Genomic DNA, 22322 nt, shown 5'->3' with positions numbered 1-22322 from the left:
ACCTGGCTGTAGATAAGGAAAAGTCTCTCTTCTGAGCTTTTATCCAGGATGAGCAAAGTGCCCAAAGCTAGAAGTTTCTGAAGGGCCCACAAAAAGTCTGAGACTGGGAAAAATATATTGGTACCAACACAGAGAAATAAAAAGCTTACTAAATCAAAACTGATAAAAGTTTAGTTGAATAGCTACAAAAGGTAATACTGTACTGTAGTGGGCTGAATGGTGGCCTCCAAAATATCAGGTCCTAGTCTCTAGAAGTCTATAAATGTTAGCGTATTTAGAAAAAGGATCTTTGCTGATATGATTACGTTAAGGATTTTGAGATGAGGAGATAATCCTGCATTATCTGGGTGGGACTTAAATATCATCACTAGTGTCCTTAGAGAGACAGAAGAGTATACACCTAGAGAAGAAAGCAAAGTGAAAATGGGGACGATTAGAGTAATACAGCCACAAGCCAAGGAATGCTGGCAGCCTACAGAAGCTGGAAGAGGCCAGGAACGATTCTTCCCTAGAGTTTCCAAAGGGAACATGACCCTGACAACACCCTGATTTTAACCCACTGAAACACATTTTGGACTTCTGGCCTTAGCAACTGTGAGATAATATATTTCTATTACTTTAAGCCATGCAGTTTGCTAAGGCAGCTCTAGGAAACTCATACATATGCCAACTTGTCATACACACCTCATTCTCATATAAACAATAATAAAGTTTATATCATAAGACCATAAGTTCTTAACAGTACTCAACTTTATAAAAATCCTTTTGAGAATTTTATAGCCCAGAACCATATGTCATTTGCAAAGTGGGTATATTTTAATATATTTGGTATGGTGAAGAATGGAGTCTCCAAAAATAAGAGTTCCTAAGAATGTGATCATCTGAAAATGCTCCTGGGTTTGTAGATTCTGAGTTGCTCCCTAATTACTCAGAGACACTCCAGTGGCATCTTCCAGGATAAGTAACTGGGATTAAAGTCTAATTTACTGTTCCTCCCTCTCAAATATGAAAATAGGGAGATCAAGCACATGACTAGAGAAAAAATAAAAGTGCTTTTGATGAGAATAACTTTTTTGCCCAGGCCTACTGGGGTTTTCTTTTTTGGGTATTTTTTGTTTTTGTTTTTGTTTTTGTTTCCACAAGCCACTCCGTGCGGCTTGTGGAATCTTCGTTCCCTGACCAGGGATTGAACCTGGGCCCTCGGCAGTGAAAGCGCAGACTCCTAACCACTAGACCACCAGGGAATTACCAAGCCTACTATTAATTAGTATTTTTATAAAGACAGTCCAAGTTATAAGATGCATTTAGGTCATTAACATTGGAACAGTCCCGGCTTTGTCTGTAACTCAGAACGTGTGTTTGCTTTCTGCAAGCTGTTGTTCTCTGAGAAATCTTGGGGACTGGAGGACTTAATGATTTCCCTGAAATAATGAGAAAACAAAATAAAATAACTGAACACAGTAATGTTGGGCAGAACATCCTGCATGAGCAGTCTGCGATCTTGGGCTCGCTTGGCTGTGTGGGCTCAGCACAGACTGACCTGCCTAAACACGGTCTTCATCTGTAAACCAAGGGGCTGGCAACCTGACCTCTAAAGATACCTTAGTCCTTCTAAAAGTCTGATTCTACTGCATCAGAAAAATATCAAGATCAGTTTGACATCACCTCTGGCTGGTGATAATGGATGATTTTTCCCTGTCTTATACTTTTTTGTGCATCTGGAAATTTTTGACGATAAGCAATCTTCCCCTTCAAAATCAGAAAACAGTAAGAATAAAGGGGGTGACTTAAATTGCATTCAATTTGTATTTATGCTCTAAAATGGAAATCTGGGCCCTGGTTTCTTCACTTCGGTGCTTACTTACCATCAAAGCTGCCTCCTTTGCCTTCAGTGTGTCCCAGACCTGATCTAAGAGTCACTGGTGAAGAGCCTGGCGGCACAAAGTGAGCTCCCCTAACTTTGCTTGACTCCTCTCTGGAGTCATTAGGGCTGCAAAGGGCATTTACATTATGGCTTATTAATGTCTCCATCACAGTGAAACTGAGCAAGCCAGCACTGCAAGACAGTTTCTAATATAACCTGCATTTATACAGCTGCATCTTTTTTAGCTGAGATTAATTTAATTCTTAGTCTCCTTTGACTTGCGAGATGGCCCAAGGAACCTTGTGTTTGACTCAGGATGAATTCTAAATAACTATAAATCTTTATTATTCTTACCAAGCCCTTGCATGTGGTCTCCTATTCAGGCAGAGACTAGGTTTGGAAGCTTACATACGGAGAAATGGCATTTATCTTTCTAAAGAGTTTCAGTTTTATCATCACAAGCACCATTAGGTTCACCCCTGAATATAATTAAGGTGAGGCTCACCCAGCTGATAATTCAAAATCCACAGACACAGCTCTGTGTCCTTTCTATTTCTTGTGAAACACAACCTAGCTAGTCGTGAAACCCAACCCCCCTAAACATCTTCAAAAGCTGTCACAGATCACTGTCTTAAAAAGTACTCTGAAAAGTACTGTTGCCGTGGGGATAGATTCCTATCATATCTATCTTTTCAACTAAAGACTGACTGGAATATTTTTAGCCATGGAGAGTAAAGTCTGTTTATTAAAAGTTGTTAATAATTTGTGCAAACAAGTTTCTGTGGGTTTAAAGCAACTGTGAATCACACATATCCATGTTGGCTAGAATTTATTTTTCACATCTGAGCTTCTAGATCTTTTCGCTACGTGAGTTATTTCCTTGCAGAGCTAATTACTGAAGGAAGCAAGACAGGGTGAGAAGAGAGAGTCAAGTCAAGTGAGAAAAAAAGGAAAAAAAAAAAAGACAGGTTAAGCATTTTTCTTGGGATCAGAGAAATTTTAAACCCTGTTTTTTTCCCCTTCTCTGAGAAAAACTAATTTCACTGACTTAAGAGAGATGCTTAAGAAAAGAACTGGTTTTCTCAGCAAATCATGACTGGTGCCCAGTCCTGCAGCTGTAAAGGGGGACTTGGACCAGCTCGGTGGTTTCCATGATGCACCTGGAAGAGTTTGGAGGGCTCCAAGCACAGGCCTTAGGGGACACCTGGGGTCTCCACCCCCCAGCTTTTATTTGTTACATGCATTAACCCACATAAGAGTTTGCTAGAAAGAAGTAGGATTTGGGGCAGGGCGTTATTGTTTAAGAATTGAAAAACGGGACTGGTTAATGGTGACTCTAATAATAAGGTGTATTGTATTGATGTATTGTCCCATCAATACTTTATATCAACATTCATCACATCTAGTCCTCACAACAGCTTTGCTGGGGAGACAATTATTATTTCCTTCCTATAGAGGAGACCAACGACCACACACACGGTCCCTCTCCCTTCTCATCTTTTAGTCAAAATGTCACAAGCCATAGGTAAGTGAATTACAAGGAAGCCTCCTCCATGACCAGCACTTCTATTTTCCCACATAGTTTCAATATTTTTCTCAATTCCAAACTTCTTATGTATTTGCTGCTTCTCTCTCTCAGGAAACTTAGGATACAGAGAACCAGTCCCTAGATTAACTCCCCTCACTAAAGGTAAATCAGTGACGTAAGACAAACCCTGCATACACAGACTCTCCTATTTACTCAACATTCGTTCTTTCCAAAAAGCCTTCTGCAGAGCAGGTACTGGAGATACAGCAGCAATCAAAACCGGGGCAAGCCCTGTTCTCGCGGGGTTTCTGATCTGTGCCCCTGGAGTACTAGCCCCAGTCTTTTCAACATCACATCAAGAGCCTTAATGCTGACTTCCAAGAGCAAAGATAGTCACTTCCAAAGGTCTCCACCATGCTCTCCTCAGCAGGCCCTTTGGTTCTCCTTGCAAAGGGTTGCAACTATCGTGACACTTATTGAGCCATTGTTTGTGTGGTTCAGTCACCAAACAGCCTTGCCCTCCAAAACAGAGTTCAGAAGCAAAAGGGAGTTTTGAAGTCATTGGATTTACCAAATCTTGGGAAGGGGACATAGGAACCGTGACAGTGACAATGCTTCTTAGAACCTCCCCCCATCTCCCAGCTGCTTCTCTCACTTCCTGTGTGCCGCACTTCTCTTACCAACGCTCCCTGGAAAACTCCTACCTCAGTTCAATCCCATCTCATCCCACTTCTCCTGTCCTATGTCCTCTGGATTCTTTATCACAAAAGCCCAAACTACCAGCTTAGCAAGGCAAGAACCTCCCCGGAGACAGGAGAGGCAGGCAAGAGAGAGAGAAAGGTCAGGCACATCCATGAATTAATCACGTCACCACACCATTATTGTACAGACGATTCCTGCCCATCTGCCTTAGTGGGACACATTCTGGAGAGAAGCATTTCCATCAGTCTCATCTATATTTTTTTCCTCCTGGGTAACAGACAGACAGATAGATATATAGATATCTATATATATGTATCTATATCTATATGATATGTATGGATATAATATATAGAGATATTTATCTATTTATATATTCCAGGAGGAGAAACATATGCTTATATTTAATATATTTTATCAAATATATTAATAATAATAATATAATTATCTATAGTTATTTTTAAATACCCAAAATGTTTCTCTATCTATCTACATCTAGGTCTATATTGCTCTGTATCTCTATATCTAGATCTCTCTCTCTATATATATAAAAATATAGATATATAGAAATTTATAAAATATGTAGAAATAGATATATATAGAGAAAGAGAGAGAAATATGTATCTATAAACATAGATATATAAAGAATCTACTTCCAAATGTTATTCAAAGATCACTCCTTACACACACCCACACACACAGACACACAGCTCTGGTAAACAACCGTGACATGAGATACCACCTCTTGAGATGCCATCTCTTTTCCAGCTTAAAGGCATCATCTGCCAGCTCTGCGGTGCTGAGCACTTCATTTATGAAATGGCCTCAGTACATCATAAAATAACAGTTAAAACGTGAATGGCCTGAAAACTCTTCCCCAGTTCTAACGACAAAGAATTCTGAAAGCCACGTCAAAGTTCCAGGATGGAAAGAAATTTTTTTTTAAGATAAATTAATTCACTCTGGGCCCTGTTTGTTAGAGAGGGTCCAGATATGACAGATCCATAGTTGTGGCACCTATAAATCTGGAAGGGTTATTAACAATATTGAAACCAGTCCCCTCAACTTACAGATAAGGAAACGGAAGACAAGAGAAGTAAAGTGCCTTCCTCAAGGTCACACTACTAGTAAGGGGAAAGCCAAGACTCAAATCTAGTCCAGTGATCTTTAAACAACCATAAAATGTTACCTCGCAGCTCCAGGCTCATCTAGAATTAGTGTCACCTTTAGTGACAAGGTGGTCTTTCTTTGGCTAGTTGGTTGCATTTTATGAAGCATCCTAAAAAGGATATGAATAGTGTCTCATTATGCATAATAGGTAACATTGCCTAAATTAATTGAACAAAGGTTTTCCCCAGTATCATGTCTATCATGAGACCTTGCCCACCCCCTTCACTTTCCAAGTCTGGGTCCTTCTATATCTAGGTGCCTGGATCATAGTAGAAGCCAACTTTACTGATTGTACTCAGATTCAGCTTGGCTAAGCCAAGAGCTAAGTGTCAGTTTTAATACTGGGAGGGAGGTCCAAGAGGGAGGGGATATATGTATACATACAGCTGATTCACTTCGTTGTACAGCAGAAACTAACACAATATTGTAGAGCAATTATACTCCAAGAACAAAAATTTTTTTTAATTTAAAAAAAATTTTAAAAATAAATAAATGTAGCTTAAACAACAGACCTTCAAACGGGAAACATGATATTGTATAGCGTCTACTTTTGTAACTCACAAAAGCTATAATCTTGAAGTTTGAATGCAATTGTACCTTGATGTAAAAAATTGAAAACAGAAAGATTAGTCCAAAATTGTCTATTTCACTAAAATTTACTTAAACCAATTACTTTCAATTGTGTCTGTCTTAATGAAACATAGGAAAACAATTTTTAGACCTAGCTCCACCACCAATAATCATGTGACTTGGGACAATCCAATCCTCTATGGTCCCACTTTCTTTTCTGTACATGAAGGGAAAAGAAGACTAGAGTTGATGATCTCTCAGTTCCCTTCTAGCCCTAAAATGCTATGTCTTGAGGTCCTTAATCCTCCATACCCTGCAGGGGAAAAAAAGTGAGACTTCGTATGTACTCAAACGCTTAAATGTAAAACCTAACTCTGAGCATAAATCCTGAGGATATGAGTGTTTGTCCTATGATAAATGTGTTGTAAATTCCTGAAATCTATACCCCTCTTATCACAAACAGTAGGTGAGTTATACGTGTTCAAATAGTATAAGCCACCAGAAAAGAAGAAATAATGTGTGTAGCGAAACAGCTACCTGCCTTCAGGAGAGAGCATGGCAAACGCTCTTCCTCCACTGCTAGGCTCACTGATTCTCAAGGAAAAGCCCTCAGAGGCTCCATCAGCATCTCCTGAAGTTCTTGCTAACATGCAGAATCCTTACATCCCCCGTCCTTCACCTAAAAATCAAAATGGTGGTGGTAGTGGGGAGCAGGGGAGGTTGTGTTAGCTCAAGTTGCCATAATAAAATATCACATACCAGGTGGCTTAAACAACAGAAATCTATTTTCTCACAGTTCTGAAGGCTGGGAAGTCCAGGATCAAAGCGCCAGCCAATTTGGTTTCTGGTGAGAGACAGCTCTCTTCCCAGCTTGCTGATGGCTGCCTTCTCACTGTGTCCTCACACGACCTTTCCTTGATTTGTGCATGTGGACAGAGATCTCTCTCTCTTTTCCTCTTCTTATAAAACTACCAATCCTATCAGACTAGGAACACATCTTATGACTGCATTTACCCTTAATTAGTTACCTCCTGAAAGCCCTATCTCCAAATACAGTCTGGGTCGAAGTTAAGGCTTCAAGATACGAATTTGTGGAGGACCTAATTAAGTCCAGTTCACAGCGAGGAAGAGTCTGCAGTTTTAACAAATTCTCCAGATTATTCTTTTGCACACTAACATTTGAGAACCACTGGCTAGGCTCCAAGAAGAGTTATCTTACCTTCAAACTGCAAAATTTGAGATCACCTATCCTTTCTTATTTTCAGATCATGATGAATAAAGGAAGCGAAACGAGAGAGACAGAGGCGAAGAGAGACAGAGGCAAAGGCAGGACAGAAATAGAAAGAGAAAGTCTCTTTTCCAGTCATTTTTCCAAGTTAAAATGAAATTTAGCTAGAGCTTGTCATTCAAAAACTTATGAACAAACTAAAGACCCCACAATGATGAGGATAGGTCAAATGGTCACAGGTGTCAAATGAAAGAGCTCCCGCGGCCAAACCTAGAACAATTTAAGCAACAAAATAAGCAGTAATGTTAGATTATAACCCAAAGTATGAAATAAATATCCATGAATCCATCCTAATATAAATGATTAAATAATTTTAAAAATGAATTAATTAATAGGGGGAGAATAGACAAATATCTCATGTAGAAGAATTTCAAATAATTTATGTAGATACTCCACCCTCAAGTTAGTGGAGCATAGCTTCTCACCCCTTACGTGTAGAATACACATAATGACTTCCTTCCAAAGACTATATTATGGAAAACGTGAAAAGAGGAGTAATTTAACATGAGGAAACCTGGAAAAACATTACCTCAGCCAGATGATCAAGGTCAACATCAGCAGTGATAAGTTATGTTGATGGTATGTACCATGGATACGATGTGATGAAAATGGTACTTTACTTCTGTGTTTTTCGTCTGACAACACATGATCCCAGTCTAATCATGAGAAAAATATAAGACATATCCCAGCTGAGGGACATTCTACAAAATACCTTATTCCTCAAGACTTCCCAGTTCAAAAACAAGGAGAGGCTGAAAAACTGTCACAACCAAGAGAAGCCTAAGGAAACTTGATGATACAATATAATGTGATATCTTGGATGGGAACTTAGGACAAAGAAGCAAAAAGAACACTAAGCAAAAGCTAAGGAAATCTGAATCAAACATGGATTTTAGTTTATAGTAATATATTAATATTGGTTCATTAATTTTAACAGTCATACCATACTAATATAAGATGTTAATAATAGGAGAAACTGAGTGTGGAGTAAATGAGAACTCTCTGTTCCATCTTCACAATTTCTCCATGAATCTTTATTTCATTCTAAAAAATAGTTTATTTTTAAAAGTGACTTAAATGAATCAGACTCTAAATGTGAAGAAATTTTAAGAATATTTTAATTTATTAATTTTTACCTAATTCTTAAAGAACTCTTTCAATAAGAATAAAGTAAGAATTCTATATCAAAAGGGAAAATTAAAAAGCTTATGAGTAACTGTAATGCCTCTTCAACCTCAAAAGCAGAAAAGGATAATAAATTGCAAAAATCAGATAAAAGTATTTCCTTTATAGTAGATGCCATATTGCAAATGCATTTAAAATTAGCAAGGCATAACATTTATTTCCTTGACATTTGTCTTGCAAAGAGTTCACAGTGCTTGAGTGTCTATTAAAAAATGATTCATGTGAAATTTTTATCAAACCAAATTTACTGTGAAATTACTGCCCAGATAAGACTTTATTTTGATCTTATTGAGTTATTTCCTTATTATTGAGCCCTTAGTTAGAGCTTCCAAATATAGCAAATGCCTGAGAAAGTAAATTTTTAAATTACAATTACAATACACTAATGGAATTACATATTGTCTTCCTTTGCCCAGTTATGGCACACAATAGGCATCTAGTAAAATATTGATTGAAAGAATGAAATTACTTCTTATTGCTTCATTCAGTACACTAAGTTTGTCTCTTGACTATCTCACGGGTGTGATCATCAGTTGGTTTGTTAGCTTAGATTTCTTCTAAATGCATCATCTCACAGCATAATCCTCACTGGAATACCTGATTATTATAGATAGAGATCTCTGTACATTCTGGATTAGCATAGTTTAGTGTGTGTGTGTGTTCATTAAATCCAGAAGTTGGAGAGAAAAGCTGCTACAGCATGTAAGTTTCCCTGCATTGTCTTACAACTGCTACTCACTTAGTGCTATATTATTAAAGATAGAAATGGAACTCCCTCCTCTCTACTGTCTATCCGTGCAAATCCAACCAACATCAGTGAGCTTTTGCTGCATAGCAAACCAACTCAAAGCCTAATGATTTAATACAACAACCATTTCATTTAGCTCATGATTCTGTGGGTTCTCGGAGCTCAGTGAGGACTTTCTTCACATCAAATTTTATCCTACAGGAAGTTAATCCAGGCTTTTTCACATGGAGGATTCCCAAACAAGAAAGAGAAAATTTAATGAACAAGAATTTCTCAAGCCTCTGTTTTCTAGCGCCCCATTGGCCAAAGCAAGTCCCATAGGTAAATCTATATGTAAAGGTGGAGAACGGATCCCACCTCTTGATAGAAGGAACTGCTGAATAGTGTGGCTATTTTGTTTTCATCTACCACAGTCCATTCCCAATGCAAAATACACTGAACTCCCCGTAACTGTTCCTAAAGTCTGATCCAACGCAGTATCAGTCTCAGGATCTAATACCTTGCAATTTGTATCCTGTTCAAATGTAGAAGAAATTCTGGAGTGTGGCATCTTGGGTGCACATTTCCTTCATTCAGAGACCTTTAAACTTACAAGAAGATAACTGCTTTTGACACACCTAACATGCAATGAAAAAACAGGTACAAAATAACCATAACAGGACTCTCATTCAAAAATGGAAGAAACAGGACAACATGGCAGTCACTTTTCCATAGCAATTCTGAAATCCAGCTGAGTATACATCGTCAGATATCCCTCCTGTGGGGAAAAGGAATGATCACTGGTTAGAAGGCAACTCTGCTCCCAGGGAGTTGTTACTTTGTCCATTGTTTATGTCTCTTGTTTCCAGTCCCTACACCCTTTCCTCCATCACTTGAGATGTCCTTCATTCTCCATATGAAATTACACATTTGCAACTAAGCGGATTTCTCAGACTGCTTCCTTCCTACTTATAAAAATGTGGGGACTGAGATAATTTTTTTATTTTGAACTATCTCTGTCCATTTTAGTCCAAATTTGCCTAGTATAGGGTTTCAGCAAAGACTACTAGAAGAAACAATGTTTACATTGAGACTTGAAGAATGATGAGAATTTTATCCAGCAAAGGAGAGGGTGAGCAGTAAAAGGAGAATATTATAAGCAAAAGAAATAATTTCTGCCTGTGAATGATAGGACCACAGGCAAGTTCCTTGAGCTCAGATTCTGAACCTAATTCCTTCTCTGCACCTGGGTAATAGTACCGATACCATAGAGTTCTTATAGGTATAAGAACAAATAGGAACAAATTAGATTTTATTTGTAAAGTGCTTAATACTGTATCTAGGAAATCAGTAAGTACTAGTAAGTACTTCATAAATATTTTCTAGTGATGGTAACAGTCTGGAGCCAGACTTCCTGCATTAGATCCTGGATTTGCCACTTAACTAGGTATGTGATCTTGGGCAAGACATTCATCTCGTGTCCTTCAGCTTCCTCTGCAGGAAAACACTAAGTACTTGTGCGTAAGGGTGTTGGGAGCATTCCATGAGTTCCTATGTGAAGCATTAGAACAATTCCTGACACATAATATATACTATATGAATGTTAGCTTATATTAGGAATAAAGAAACCCTGCAAGAGTCCGATTAGGCATTTAGAAATTATTCTATGACTTATAAGAAAACTGAGACTAGAAAAGTATAAGTACCTGCCCGAGTTCATTTAGCTAACAAATTCCATGGTCTGAAACTCAAACATGCAATTTCTGGTTCCAGCCTCACCCCATGATGCTTCCCTAAGCTCCAATAAAAATTGCCTTCATGGAACCTCAAGAAACAGCCCTTGGCTACTTGACATAGTAATATTACCATTGGTAATATTATCCCTTGGTCTTTTCAGTGAAGATGAATTTCCTGAGAAGTTTCTGAGCTGTGGAGAAATAGGTAAGAATTCTCGTCACTCTGAATGACTTGCGTCAGAATATTTTAACCATAGCACTAAGCAAATTATGCTTATTAACAGGAAAGGAGTCTCAGATTTGAATATGAACAATAAGATGTGCAGAGAAAAATGCACTGGTCCTTGAAGCTCTTCATCTTTTAAAAACAAAATGAGAGTATTTCAACTTACAGAATAAATTGTCAAGATACCCTAGGTAATTAGAGTCTCCAGTGTCAAAATGCTGATGCGAAAATATTACCACAAAGCTGAGATGCACACCCAGGTCTATCTGACTCCAAGTCCCTTTTCCTGTCCACCACACCACTACCACCAACGCATGCTGCCACCAGAGGTCATTTGCAATTGCTCTTTTATGAGCTCCTGGGAAGGGGAAAAAGGAGATAGAGGAGGGGCTGGTGAAAAAGCACTAAACTGCACAGAAACTAAAGGTTCAGGGATGGCTTAGGATTCACCTGGTATATCTCTGAAAGGGAACAATGGTTTACACTTTCATAGAATTTTGTTTTTGAAAAACAATGTCACTGAGGCCAAACAAATCCTTAATATTCAATCTTATCTCTCTATTCTCTTTTGGTTTGGTTTCCGTGGCAACCTATATTTATTGGGCAATTCTGTGTGTATTTGCTGAAGGCAGGTGATTGCTTTTGCTCAGCTTAGGGTGGGAAACAGTCTAGAGAGAGGTCATTTAGAAGAAAGAATCTTATTTTATTTTGTGGGAACTCTTAGTCTTTAAAAATAACAGTTAATTTCTTAAACTTTGTGGTAGGCATTATCTGAAAGATGAGTGAAATTAAAATTGATTATAAGAAGAAGCAGAGGAGGAGGAAGAAGGGGAGAGAGAGAAAAAGAGAGAGTAGATGAGAGGGAGGATGTGAGGGAAGGAGGAAGGGAATAAACACAAGCGTGGTGTGGGGATAGTCTCTGAGGACCCTAGCTAAATTCTAGCCATTTCCACTGCTTGCCTTCATACTCCGAGGGTGTCTTGTCTCCTCTCTCCATCTCTCTCATCCTTCTGCACCCTGCCTTCTACCCCTGTCACTGCAGTGAAGCGGAAGAGAGAGGCTGGCAGGCTTGCAAGGAAACCATGTGCCAAAGCCACCATCGTCACCTGGACGTCAGCTCCACAGATCTAGAAACACTACTTTCCCACATCACATGCCTCCAATTCTCTGTCTCTCTGTCCGGAGGCTTTCTCCAACATAGCAGAGGATTTCTCTACCTGTGAGCAGGACAACCCAAAAGTATAGGGCATTTAACCCTCAACCAATGAGGGGCAGATGTCTGTAAATAGAAAGTCCATCTTGACACAAGCCTTGGTGGGACACTTCTGAGGGGCATTCCACATGGTTCCTCAGTGGATCCAAGTGGGATTAATCCCATTGTCCACAGCAGTAATTCTCTCACTAACATGCCCTTCTGGAGCTTCTCATGCTTCTCTCCCTCATTTTCCCCTCTTGCTCACTTGTATATCCTGGAACTATTTCCCAAATAAATAGCTGTTCCCATGTGCTCATCTCAAAGTCTGCTTTCACGTGAAGGGAAAATAAAACACTAGGGTATCCCTATCTTGACATTAGCTTTCTGTGAAATAGTATTAATAATTCAATTCAATTAATAGTAATAATTATAATATTAATAATTAAAGCCAAAGAAAGTTGATGTTTTTGAGGGTTGCCACTGCCCCCGACGCCTCATTCTGAGTTCCATCAGGGAAACGGAACCTCCCTGGGTTTCCGTGTAGAAGGGTTCTTACTAAAACCCAGCATATGACATATCGTCACCCAGCTTGGATCACAGAGCTTCAAAATATTTTATTATTCTGCACACACCTCACAAGAATAATTACACTTTCTGTAGCAAGCAACAATGAGTTCTGTGTTTGTGAAGAATTCTGTTTCCTTGACTTCTTTTAAATAAGCTGAAGAAAGAGATAAAGGAAAACACCTACTGAAGTACCTCTGTTGTGCTTTTTTTCTGGTAACTTAAACCTGAGTAAGTATAAGAAAAAAAATGGAGGAAAATGTCTTTAAAAATATGTTTGGCTAACATTTCTTTTATAATACAAGTACTGACTGTAATTGTTGCTTAAACATTCCTAGGTATCCACATTTTGAAATTTCCAATAGCATAAACGTAATTTATCTCTTGGAATTAATTGCTGATACAGTTTTTGGAGTTGTATCGTTTATTTAGTTTCCTAATGTAGAACTTCAGAGTACTTCAGACACCAATAGCCGACAGGTCCTGAGGACGAGTGAGCTTACAGAAGTGTCAACTAGATGTTATTATAAGATACACATTCTCAGGGTCCAGTAACACTAGCAAACAGACAAGAATAGACTATTCGCACGTTATGTTCCAGCATCAACGCTCAGCTGCCAAAGTTGATCACATGGGATCAGGTTTTCTTTGCAGAAAAAAATGCCTTGAAGCATAGAAAATTCTTTGAAGCAGAACAGATGCCCAAATATAGCACCCATATTCATCAACCATAACAAAAAAATGTATAAACCAAGATTCCTACACCAAAGAAACAGAGTTATACTCTTTTTTGCTGACAGTCATTATTAAAATATGTAAATTATTTGGCGGTCAAAAGAAATCTGCTCTTCCTACCATATACTGAGTTCTGTGAATGCTCATCTTGAGTTTTATGCTGCAAGACAGTGGTATAGGTTGAAAGTCTAATGACTATGTCCTCTGGATAACATAAATTCTTGAATAAGCCTTGTTTTAAATTCAATGCTATGAAAGATCATATCCACTACAACATAAGCTGGTGACCAAGAGGTCACTATTTGTCCACTGATGAGGTCCCAGAACTAAGGTACTTGGCACTTAGTAGGTACTTAATAAATATTTTTGAATGAATGAGTGACAGCAATGCCCCAATATATTTAAGCTCTCATAATAGAGTATTGCAAAATATACTAAAACGAAGGTCTCATTAAGGCCATAGTTTGGTCTTAAAACCATGAGCGCTGAAATATGTCCTGGACTTCCTTTACAGAATTTTGCACAGACCAGGGCCTTATCCAAATAGCAAGTTATTTGACCCAGAACAATTTACTCTACTCTCTATGTAACCTGCCTACTGCATGGGCAATAATACAGAGTGGAAAATGTAAAAGCCCAAATAATCCACTTCAGGAAAGAAAAGAAAAGCTCTCCTCCATCTCAGCCCATTGCTTAAGAATATAACAATATTGGAATCAGGAACACCTCACCTCACAGCTCATATGCCCATATATTTTACCCTGTCATGCACAGGACATTCCGGAACAAGGTACGAAGCCTTGATTCCATCCCTTCTCACATTCCCTTGTAGCAACACCCACTAGCCCCTCCACTGCTAGAGCTTTCCAAGAAATTCTGTAGAATTTGACAAGGATCCAAGAAATACCTGGCTTTACCCAGGATTTGGGCAGAGACCTTTCTTTCTCAGAGCCAGTCATCGGATGTAATTTCCTTCAGGAGCCTTCCCTGATTTCTTCTAAGCTGGCTAAGTCACCCTCCTCTCTGAGATCTTAACATAATGTTTCATAAAGGATGCCATTTCTTCTTTAAGAAACTGTTGTCCACAACCTCGTGATGCACCAGAGTTGGTCAGGATCTTGGTTCCAGGTTACAGAAACCCAAATAGAACTAGCTTAAGCCAAATGAGGAATTTATTATAAAGATACTAACAGGTCTCATGGAGGCTGCACACAGGAATGGAATGAATCTAAACTTTGAGAATGCATGGGATACGAACTCAGATTACCGGGAAACTCACCTCTCACCTCTATTCTTCTCTCACCAGCTTCTTTCGCTTTTCTGGTCCACACGGAGCAAAATATGACTGCCAATAGTGTCAAAATACACGTCTGTATACCCCATGAACCCAAAGAAGAGTAATTTTATTTCAAGTTCCCAGTTTCCCTGGGAATGACTCCAATTGGCCCAATTTCATCAAGTGCCCACCTTAGACCAACCAAACGCAGCTGGAGGTGGGAGCTGAGGTTAGAAAATATGGCCAGGCTGTTGGGCAGACAGTCTCATAGGTGTCTACCACACACTTCCAAATTCTTTAGTTTCAAAGGAAAACACGTGGTCAGAGTAGACTATTTCAAACGTATTAATGATAGTTGCTATAATATATAAGTTTTTTTAAGGCAATAATGTTCAAATTTATTTCTATTAATAATTCATGGTAACAATAGAAAATTCCTAAGTAAACATATCTGCTTTGTTTTAAAAATAAATTTATTTTATTACATGATAATACTGACAGTTTACATAAACAAGGTCATTTAACGTATGCAAAACAATTATAAAATACATTTTGAAAAGATACGAAAATCTCTGAAGTACTTTCTTGGTAGTTTGATCTACCAAATTTCAAGAGACACCATTAATATTTTAGCATCAAAAGAAAATTCCCAAGCTTGAATTGTCTTGAGAGAATCCACTGGTCAACCAACCTCTGTTTGTTTGTTTCAAGCACTCTTAGTATCAATGAAGACTGAGAAAGAGAAAGAACATGAAGGAGCTCAGAGCAGGCTTTTGAAAATAAAGTGTATCCAACACGGATTGGTTGAAACTGATCCTATTTCAAGAATGGTCACTCTCAGGAGAAAAAACGGATTTAGAAAATTATCCATTGTTTTAGTTAGCTCTCATTGATATTTGAGCTATTTCTGTGTTATACATAAGCACAGTCTCAGTCTCACTTGAAACATGACATGTGATAAAAGGTAATATACAACTTCACCTTTTCTCTGAATTCTCTGATTCACTTTGGGTATGGAGTCTACACTGCAAAGTAAAATTTACAAAGATTCTGGAAAAGCTGCTTTGCTGACAGGCACAACAGCCAAAGTGTAGCAATTTGAGGACATCTCATCAGTTTTTATAAATGATCCACCCAGCCGATGTAGGAAATTCCATATTCTATGGAATATTGGCTCAATGTGCATTCTGCTTTTTCAGGTTTAAAAAGAATCTTTATTAACTGTAATCTGGAGTTGAAGGAGCATTTGGCAAGATGATCCCAAGTAATAGATGACTATGGTCATAATTTGATTGCACCAAAATTCACCTGAGAGCAATCACGGGTACTGTTTTCTTAGAAGAACAAATGAGGATATGGTCACAGCCAGTGTCTGCTTGGGCTCTGCTGTACTGTCACTGACCATTTACCCCGGGATACATAGCCTCTTCCAGTGCTATTATCTATCCTTTAGAAAGCATAGCCACTTAACCTGGGGCTTAAAGACTGTCAGGCATTTACTTCCCATCTCTGCTCATTACCTTAGCTATGGGGCAAATCTGTTTGCTTTAGAAATGTAAGAATGTATGCATATCACTGAGAATTTATAAAGGAGCAAAGAAGCATAATGAAAGTCAAGACTACGGAAAGCATGATGGTAACAATAACATATATCCAGGACTCTGCATTCTGAGTTTCTGCAGGAAAATGCAACAGTGTCTCAGAGTCATGGCAAAACACAGTTTAGTGTGAAGTCTTGGGTTATATTGTGAGTTAGGTTGCAACAACTTCAATGAAAAAAAATGATGGTTAACAGCACAAACTTTGAACTTGGGTAAATCTTGGTTCCAGTTTCAGCTCTACCTATTCCTAACTGTAAAACTGGGTTAGATTATTTAACTTCTTAGGGCTTGTTTCTATACATGAGAAATGAGGATCATAGATTCTTCAAAGAATTAAGGAAATGATGTATTTCAAACTCTTAGCACATAGTAAGTTTTGGATAAATGGTAGCTTTATTATTAATTCAATTCCTCAGATCTAAACTCCTTCCTACTCTTCTTTTTTGTTTGACTAGTAATCCCGGTGACAAAACTTAAGTGGAAGTTTATTAAAATTTCCCTTCTTAACTGGGTGCTTTTCCCAAATACTATATAATAATAAAATTACTTATTATTATTATAAAAACAATAGTAAACAACACAAATTAACATTACAAACAGAAAGTAAATACATTATTTAAAATTCATTTTGCTAGCTGTTTTCCTGAGACACAGTCTGTCCATTTTCAAATGAGTAAGGTATTTTGTAGCTTGCCACCAGCCTGGAGGTACCTTCATAGACTGCAGGAAAAAGGAAAAAAAGAGCAAGCCATTGAAAAGAAATGCACTACGTAATTACAAAAAATATCTAGAGCCAGCATTTTTGTTTTCAATTCATTCGTGTCATTCTGGTAATAAGTTAGGAGACTATTATAATTTCTTGATAAGCATTTACTATACCCTATTAATGTGCTGGGAGTTCCTGGGAAAGGAGATTCTTTGTACTGTGGGGCGAGCTATAGAAAGTCACCTTTCTCACTTGCTGGATGGGAACAAGAAAGCATGTGGCCTTGATTGCTACTGGCCTCTTTTATGACCTAAGAGGAATTAGCCAAAGATGAAGCCAACTCTTCAACTGGTGAACAGAAAGACAGAAATAATTGTTCTGTGCGTGGGAACTCTGGTACCAGCAAGTGTGAATACTACCTTCCCTCTGGACTGCCGGTGCACGCGAGCCAATACATTTCCTTTATTTTAAACCAGTTTGGCTGTGCTTGATGCCTTACAGACAAAACTACCTTGTCTGACTGAGCTACTTATGCTCCGTCTGCCCCCCTGAGTCTTCCTCTGCTCTGCTCTGCGCTCCGGGGCGGGGGGGGGGGGGTGGGGGGGGGTGGGCGGGGGGAGGCTGACCTGCAGATTGCATCACAAGGGCTCCCTTGCCCTCTGGATTATCACTGAGTTTGGCTAGTGGGAGGCACCTGCCAAAGATCTGAAGGCAAGAGGAGAGAAGGTTTGGGGGCATTTTTCTCCACTTCCTGCCTCCTTCATCGTTTAGGTGCCGGCTGTGGCTATTTCCATCCACAGCTACAGCTCCTGCCTGCTGGGGTCTTCCAGCACAGCCAGATTCTCAATGCCAAGGTAACTCTTCCCCAGCATTACAGCCTCCTGCAATTGCCAGACTCTGGGAGCCTCAACGTTCCTAAGGGTGCCCTCATCCCTGCCCTCCCAGCCCCTTCATCGAAATGTCTTTATTGGATCATCCGAGAGGATTTGTGATTCCTGCTGGAATCCCAAATGACAGAATATTTAAAAGAGCTTAGAACAGTGCTTGGCATGTGGTAAATGCTCAATAAATGCAGTTATTAAAATATTGCTTTTGCTATTTCCTTTCAGTATGAGATGTCTAAACGAAAATTCTTCTTGTGATATATTGGAAAAATATATCAAATATCTTATAATATTTTATAAGAATATAAAATAACGACCACAGCCATGCAGAACTAGAAAGCAGACTGATCTTAGTACATTAGAAAAAGTATAGAAAAGTCCACACTCTATCTCTGTGGTAGAGTGGCATCCAAAAGAAAGATATGAGAAAGTCTTTTATTTGGCTTCAGATTCTATGAAAAAAAAAAATGTCAGTTTATTTTTAGATGTTTTTAAACATAATCAAAGTCCAAACAATGATTTACTTGATGCAGTTAAGCCCTACTTCACCAGGTAAATGTCACCTGTTCCCCATCTACCAAGTTTATCACACTTACCATTAAGCAATACTAGTCTCTTGAATGTCATCATTTATAGGAGTTATATCTTTATCCAGAGTTTCCATTTCTTCTTCCTTCTTTATTCTTTCTCGATGTTTCCGAAGAGGACTTGGAAAACAAAGTGTTAGAAATTAGTGTGTCCTATTAGTTAATGCAATCACAAAATTAATCAAGAGAGCCTATGATCTTATTTCTAGACTGTGAAAAATGTATAGGTTCCTTTTTTAAAAAAAAAAAAATTAGGTTCTCTCTTTATCCATCCCTTTCCCTAGGCTCACATGATAGCTACAATAGCATCAGTGTGGATAGGGTGTAGTTATAGGTACATAGGAAGAATATGGTACCTAATTGTTGATAGATCTTGGTGAGTGCAAGAAAATCTTTCAGGCCAAGTCATTTTACAAAATAGACTGATAAGCATCATTTAATGTGTAAATAAGAAATAGTACAAAATGTAAACAGACATAAGAAAACCAAGAGAGTGAGGGTAGCCTCTGGATATGTTAATTAAGTTTCTAGATATACTAATTAAGAAGTGTGTTAGATATTCTGGGCTGCAGTCCAGTTTTCTTAAAGTAAAATTAATGTAATAAAATAGGGCATTTCCCAGCTCTGCCCCAAACTTGGCCTTATGAAAACTCTTTTTTGCCATAAAGTAGGTAAACTCTTAAAAAATACCTTTCAATTTTATAGCTAGGAGGAATCCTACAGATTATTTGGTTTAATCCTCTGTCTTACAGAAAATAAAATTAAAGTTTAAAGAGGTTAAGAAACTTGTCCAAGGTCTCAAAGATGTTTAATGACAGAGCTGGGACAAAAATCACTCTAGACTGCCGATAGCTATGCTAATGCCTTTCTACCCAGAATGTTGTAAAGAAAGGAATCATGCCACACCCTCCTCTAATCAGTACCACAGCCCGAGGGTAAATGTAACAATTTAGGAGGCTTCTCAAGACGAGAAGGTAGCATTTTAGAAAATGCCTTTTTAGCATGCTCTGTGGGAGTCCTGGCCTGATAAAAAATTTGATGAGTTTCCAAAACTAACTTAAGAATTATACCAAGCCATTCTGTCTCAGAGAAAAAACAAGGTTTTTCTTAATTACCAAGGATGAGGTATATAATGAAAAGTAAAGACAGGAGAAAGAGTGCAGTCATCTTTCATAAATAAAATTCATTATTTTAATGTGACCAAGAAAAAAATATTTTTGTTTGTTTCCATCTTTCAAAGTTGTTGTGTCATGGTACAGTTTAAGAAAATAAAAGTATTGTTTAACGTATTAATAAACCCACATAAAATATGATGGACTTTAGGACTAAATAATGGACTTCTTAAATTGAGATATAACTGATATATAGCGTTGTATTCATTTCAGGTATGACCTGATATTTGGTTATATTACAAAACGATCACCACAATAAATTTAGTTAACATCCATCACCACACATAGTTACAAAAGTTTTCTTTCTTGTGATGAGAATTTTAAGATCTCCTCCCTAAGCAACTCTCAAATATACAATACTATATTATTAACTATAGTCACCATTAGTACATTACATCCCCAGGGCCTATTTATCTTACAACTAGAAGTCTGTACATTTGGGTCACCTTCATTCATTTTGCCCACCTTCTTTTTTTTTAATTAGGAGATTTATAAAAATTTTATTTTAAATTACAATAATTATGCTCAGAAAATGACAAAAATTATATGCCCTGTGTTTATTATAAATGCTTCTAAATAAATGATGGCAAACTGTGAAAAGTGATTTAAATCAAAGCAAAAAGGAAAGAGAAAAGGTAGGAAAGAGGGAAGGAAGGAAAGAAGATAGGAAAGATAAAAGTTTTCAGATTCCCTTAAAATTAAATTTAAAAGTACTTACTGACAGCATGTGCAGACACCGACCACCAAAATGATAAAAATTACCATAACTGCTATCAAACAAATCACCAAAATCTGCCCTCTATCTCCTCTTAGGTAAAACAAGTCAACTCTCTCACATCTTGCCCCAGCGTAGCCTTCATCACAGCTATAAAAGTGAAACAAGAAGAGGGCAACAAGGTCAAAAGTGAAAGACTTTTAAGAATCTTTACTGTTTCCTTTTTGAAGAAACTAACACTGTATTCATTACTTGGAATTAATAAAGGGTGTAGTTCCTTAAAAAATGTTAAGTTGTACAACCACTGTGTTCATGAGAAATTTCATTCTTCGCTGAAAACCTGTCATCCCTTGAACATCATTAATAATATGCCTAATATCAATAAACAGGGATGATAAAAATTTACTAAGATCTGTCTCGAAAGGAAGGGGGTGATAAAATTCCCTACACAGCACTCCCAAGTGTTTAAATACCCCCGGGACAGGGAATTCAAAAAGCCCCAGGATTTCCCATTTCATCATAGGACAATACAAAGCGTTTCAGTGTGCCCAAGTTCTCCTATTATAAATTATTTTTAAAGTATATGGTTTTATATGATCAAACATGGAACACATAGAAAGCTCCATAAATGTTATTCTACAGGATTTCTCTCCCCCCAAGCCCTAGCCCCCTGGCCTCTCTTTTTAACTTCCATGCATCCGTTGTGGTTCTACTGCTTTCATGAGTAGCAGCTAGGTAACACTCTTCCCTTCACCACCTCCCCAACTGCATCCCCTCAAAATACAATAGGTCTCACCCTCTCCAGTTCCTTTATCTGACCCTCTGAGGCCACATATTCAGAACTGTACACCATTCCCTCCACTCTCCTCTAAATGCCCCTTTTTCCTATGGCCCTAGTAAAGGGCCGTGACCAGAAATCAACAGACTCTCCAAATGGCACTATTCCCCCTCTCATTCTTCCAACTCCGTCAACACAGTCCTGAATTCACCTCAACTTAGCAGATGCCCCACGTCTGAGGGTGCAGATACAGAGCCATTTGACCAAGCCGAGATTTGTCCAAGCAACACTCAACCCCCTAAAGCTCAGTGATTTAGGGACCATCCATAGTATTCTCTGAATTGTGTAAGATGCGTAAAAGATGACTAAGAAGTTTGTCTGAGGCTATTTTAAAACCAAAATTATATGTTGTAACATCAACACCTTTGCACTAACAAATATTCTCCCTTTTTCTTCTCCTCAGACTCATTCAAAACACAAAGAGATACTGGTCATATACATAACTATTGAAATCTCAGAAAGATGAAGCTCTACTTCTTACAAAGATTCCTGTGCAACCTCATTTTTTGTTGTGTTTGTTTATTTGTTTGTTTTACGAAAGGATCTATTGCCAGGCCACTCGAGAGTTTATGTTTGATAAGAGCAAAGGCAGTTAATTCCCACAAAGTTTTATTTCTCAAGTAAGGAGATCCCTTACTGGTAATATTGTAGCTGATACAATGCTTAAAAAAAAAGCCTTGCTCAGTTACAACCATCAATTGAAAGGTGAGGCTCAGTGCAAGCAAAGGAGAAAAAACACCTAATGCCATCTATTGCAAAATGACCCCAGGATGTATGAGGGAAAATTGCTTCCTGCAAGATAGCTAAGCTCTTCATTGCAAGGTCAAAATAACAGGAAGAGAGCTTAGAAATATCTTGAAATATCAAAAATCTTTTGCACATGGGACTGGAACTGGGGGGGAAAAATCACTTTTAATTGCATGTGTGGGAGGGAGGTCTTTAGTTTTTTTGGTTTTTTTTTTAAGGTTAGAATTAAAATCTACAAATAGAGTATCTTCCAGTTAGCAGAAGTGTTTCTCTAACAAATTTACTAAATACAGCATTTTTAAACAATAA

At 38.1% G+C, this 22322-nt stretch overlaps 1 protein-coding gene across 1 annotated transcript in view; it reads right to left on the bottom strand.

The window, feature by feature from the left end:
• Positions 1-15218: 15218 nt before the first annotated feature.
• Positions 15219-22322, bottom strand: part of BTC (betacellulin) — a 42453-nt gene continuing 35349 nt past the window's right edge. The window contains exons 4-6 of the mRNA XM_059924030.1: positions 20432-20578; positions 18551-18661; positions 15219-17084 (exon numbers count right to left, since the gene is read on the bottom strand). Coding sequence (XP_059780013.1) covers positions 18553-18661; positions 20432-20578 — 256 coding nt within the window. The 3' untranslated portion in view covers positions 15219-17084; positions 18551-18552. The remainder of the gene's footprint in view (positions 17085-18550; positions 18662-20431; positions 20579-22322) is intronic.

Source organism: Balaenoptera ricei, chromosome 5 (genome assembly GCF_028023285.1).
Source record: "Balaenoptera ricei isolate mBalRic1 chromosome 5, mBalRic1.hap2, whole genome shotgun sequence".
Classification (NCBI taxonomy): domain Eukaryota; kingdom Metazoa; phylum Chordata; class Mammalia; order Artiodactyla; family Balaenopteridae; genus Balaenoptera; species Balaenoptera ricei.
The sequence above is the reverse complement of the archived record's forward strand: the minus strand, read 5'-3'. Positions and strand labels throughout refer to the sequence as shown.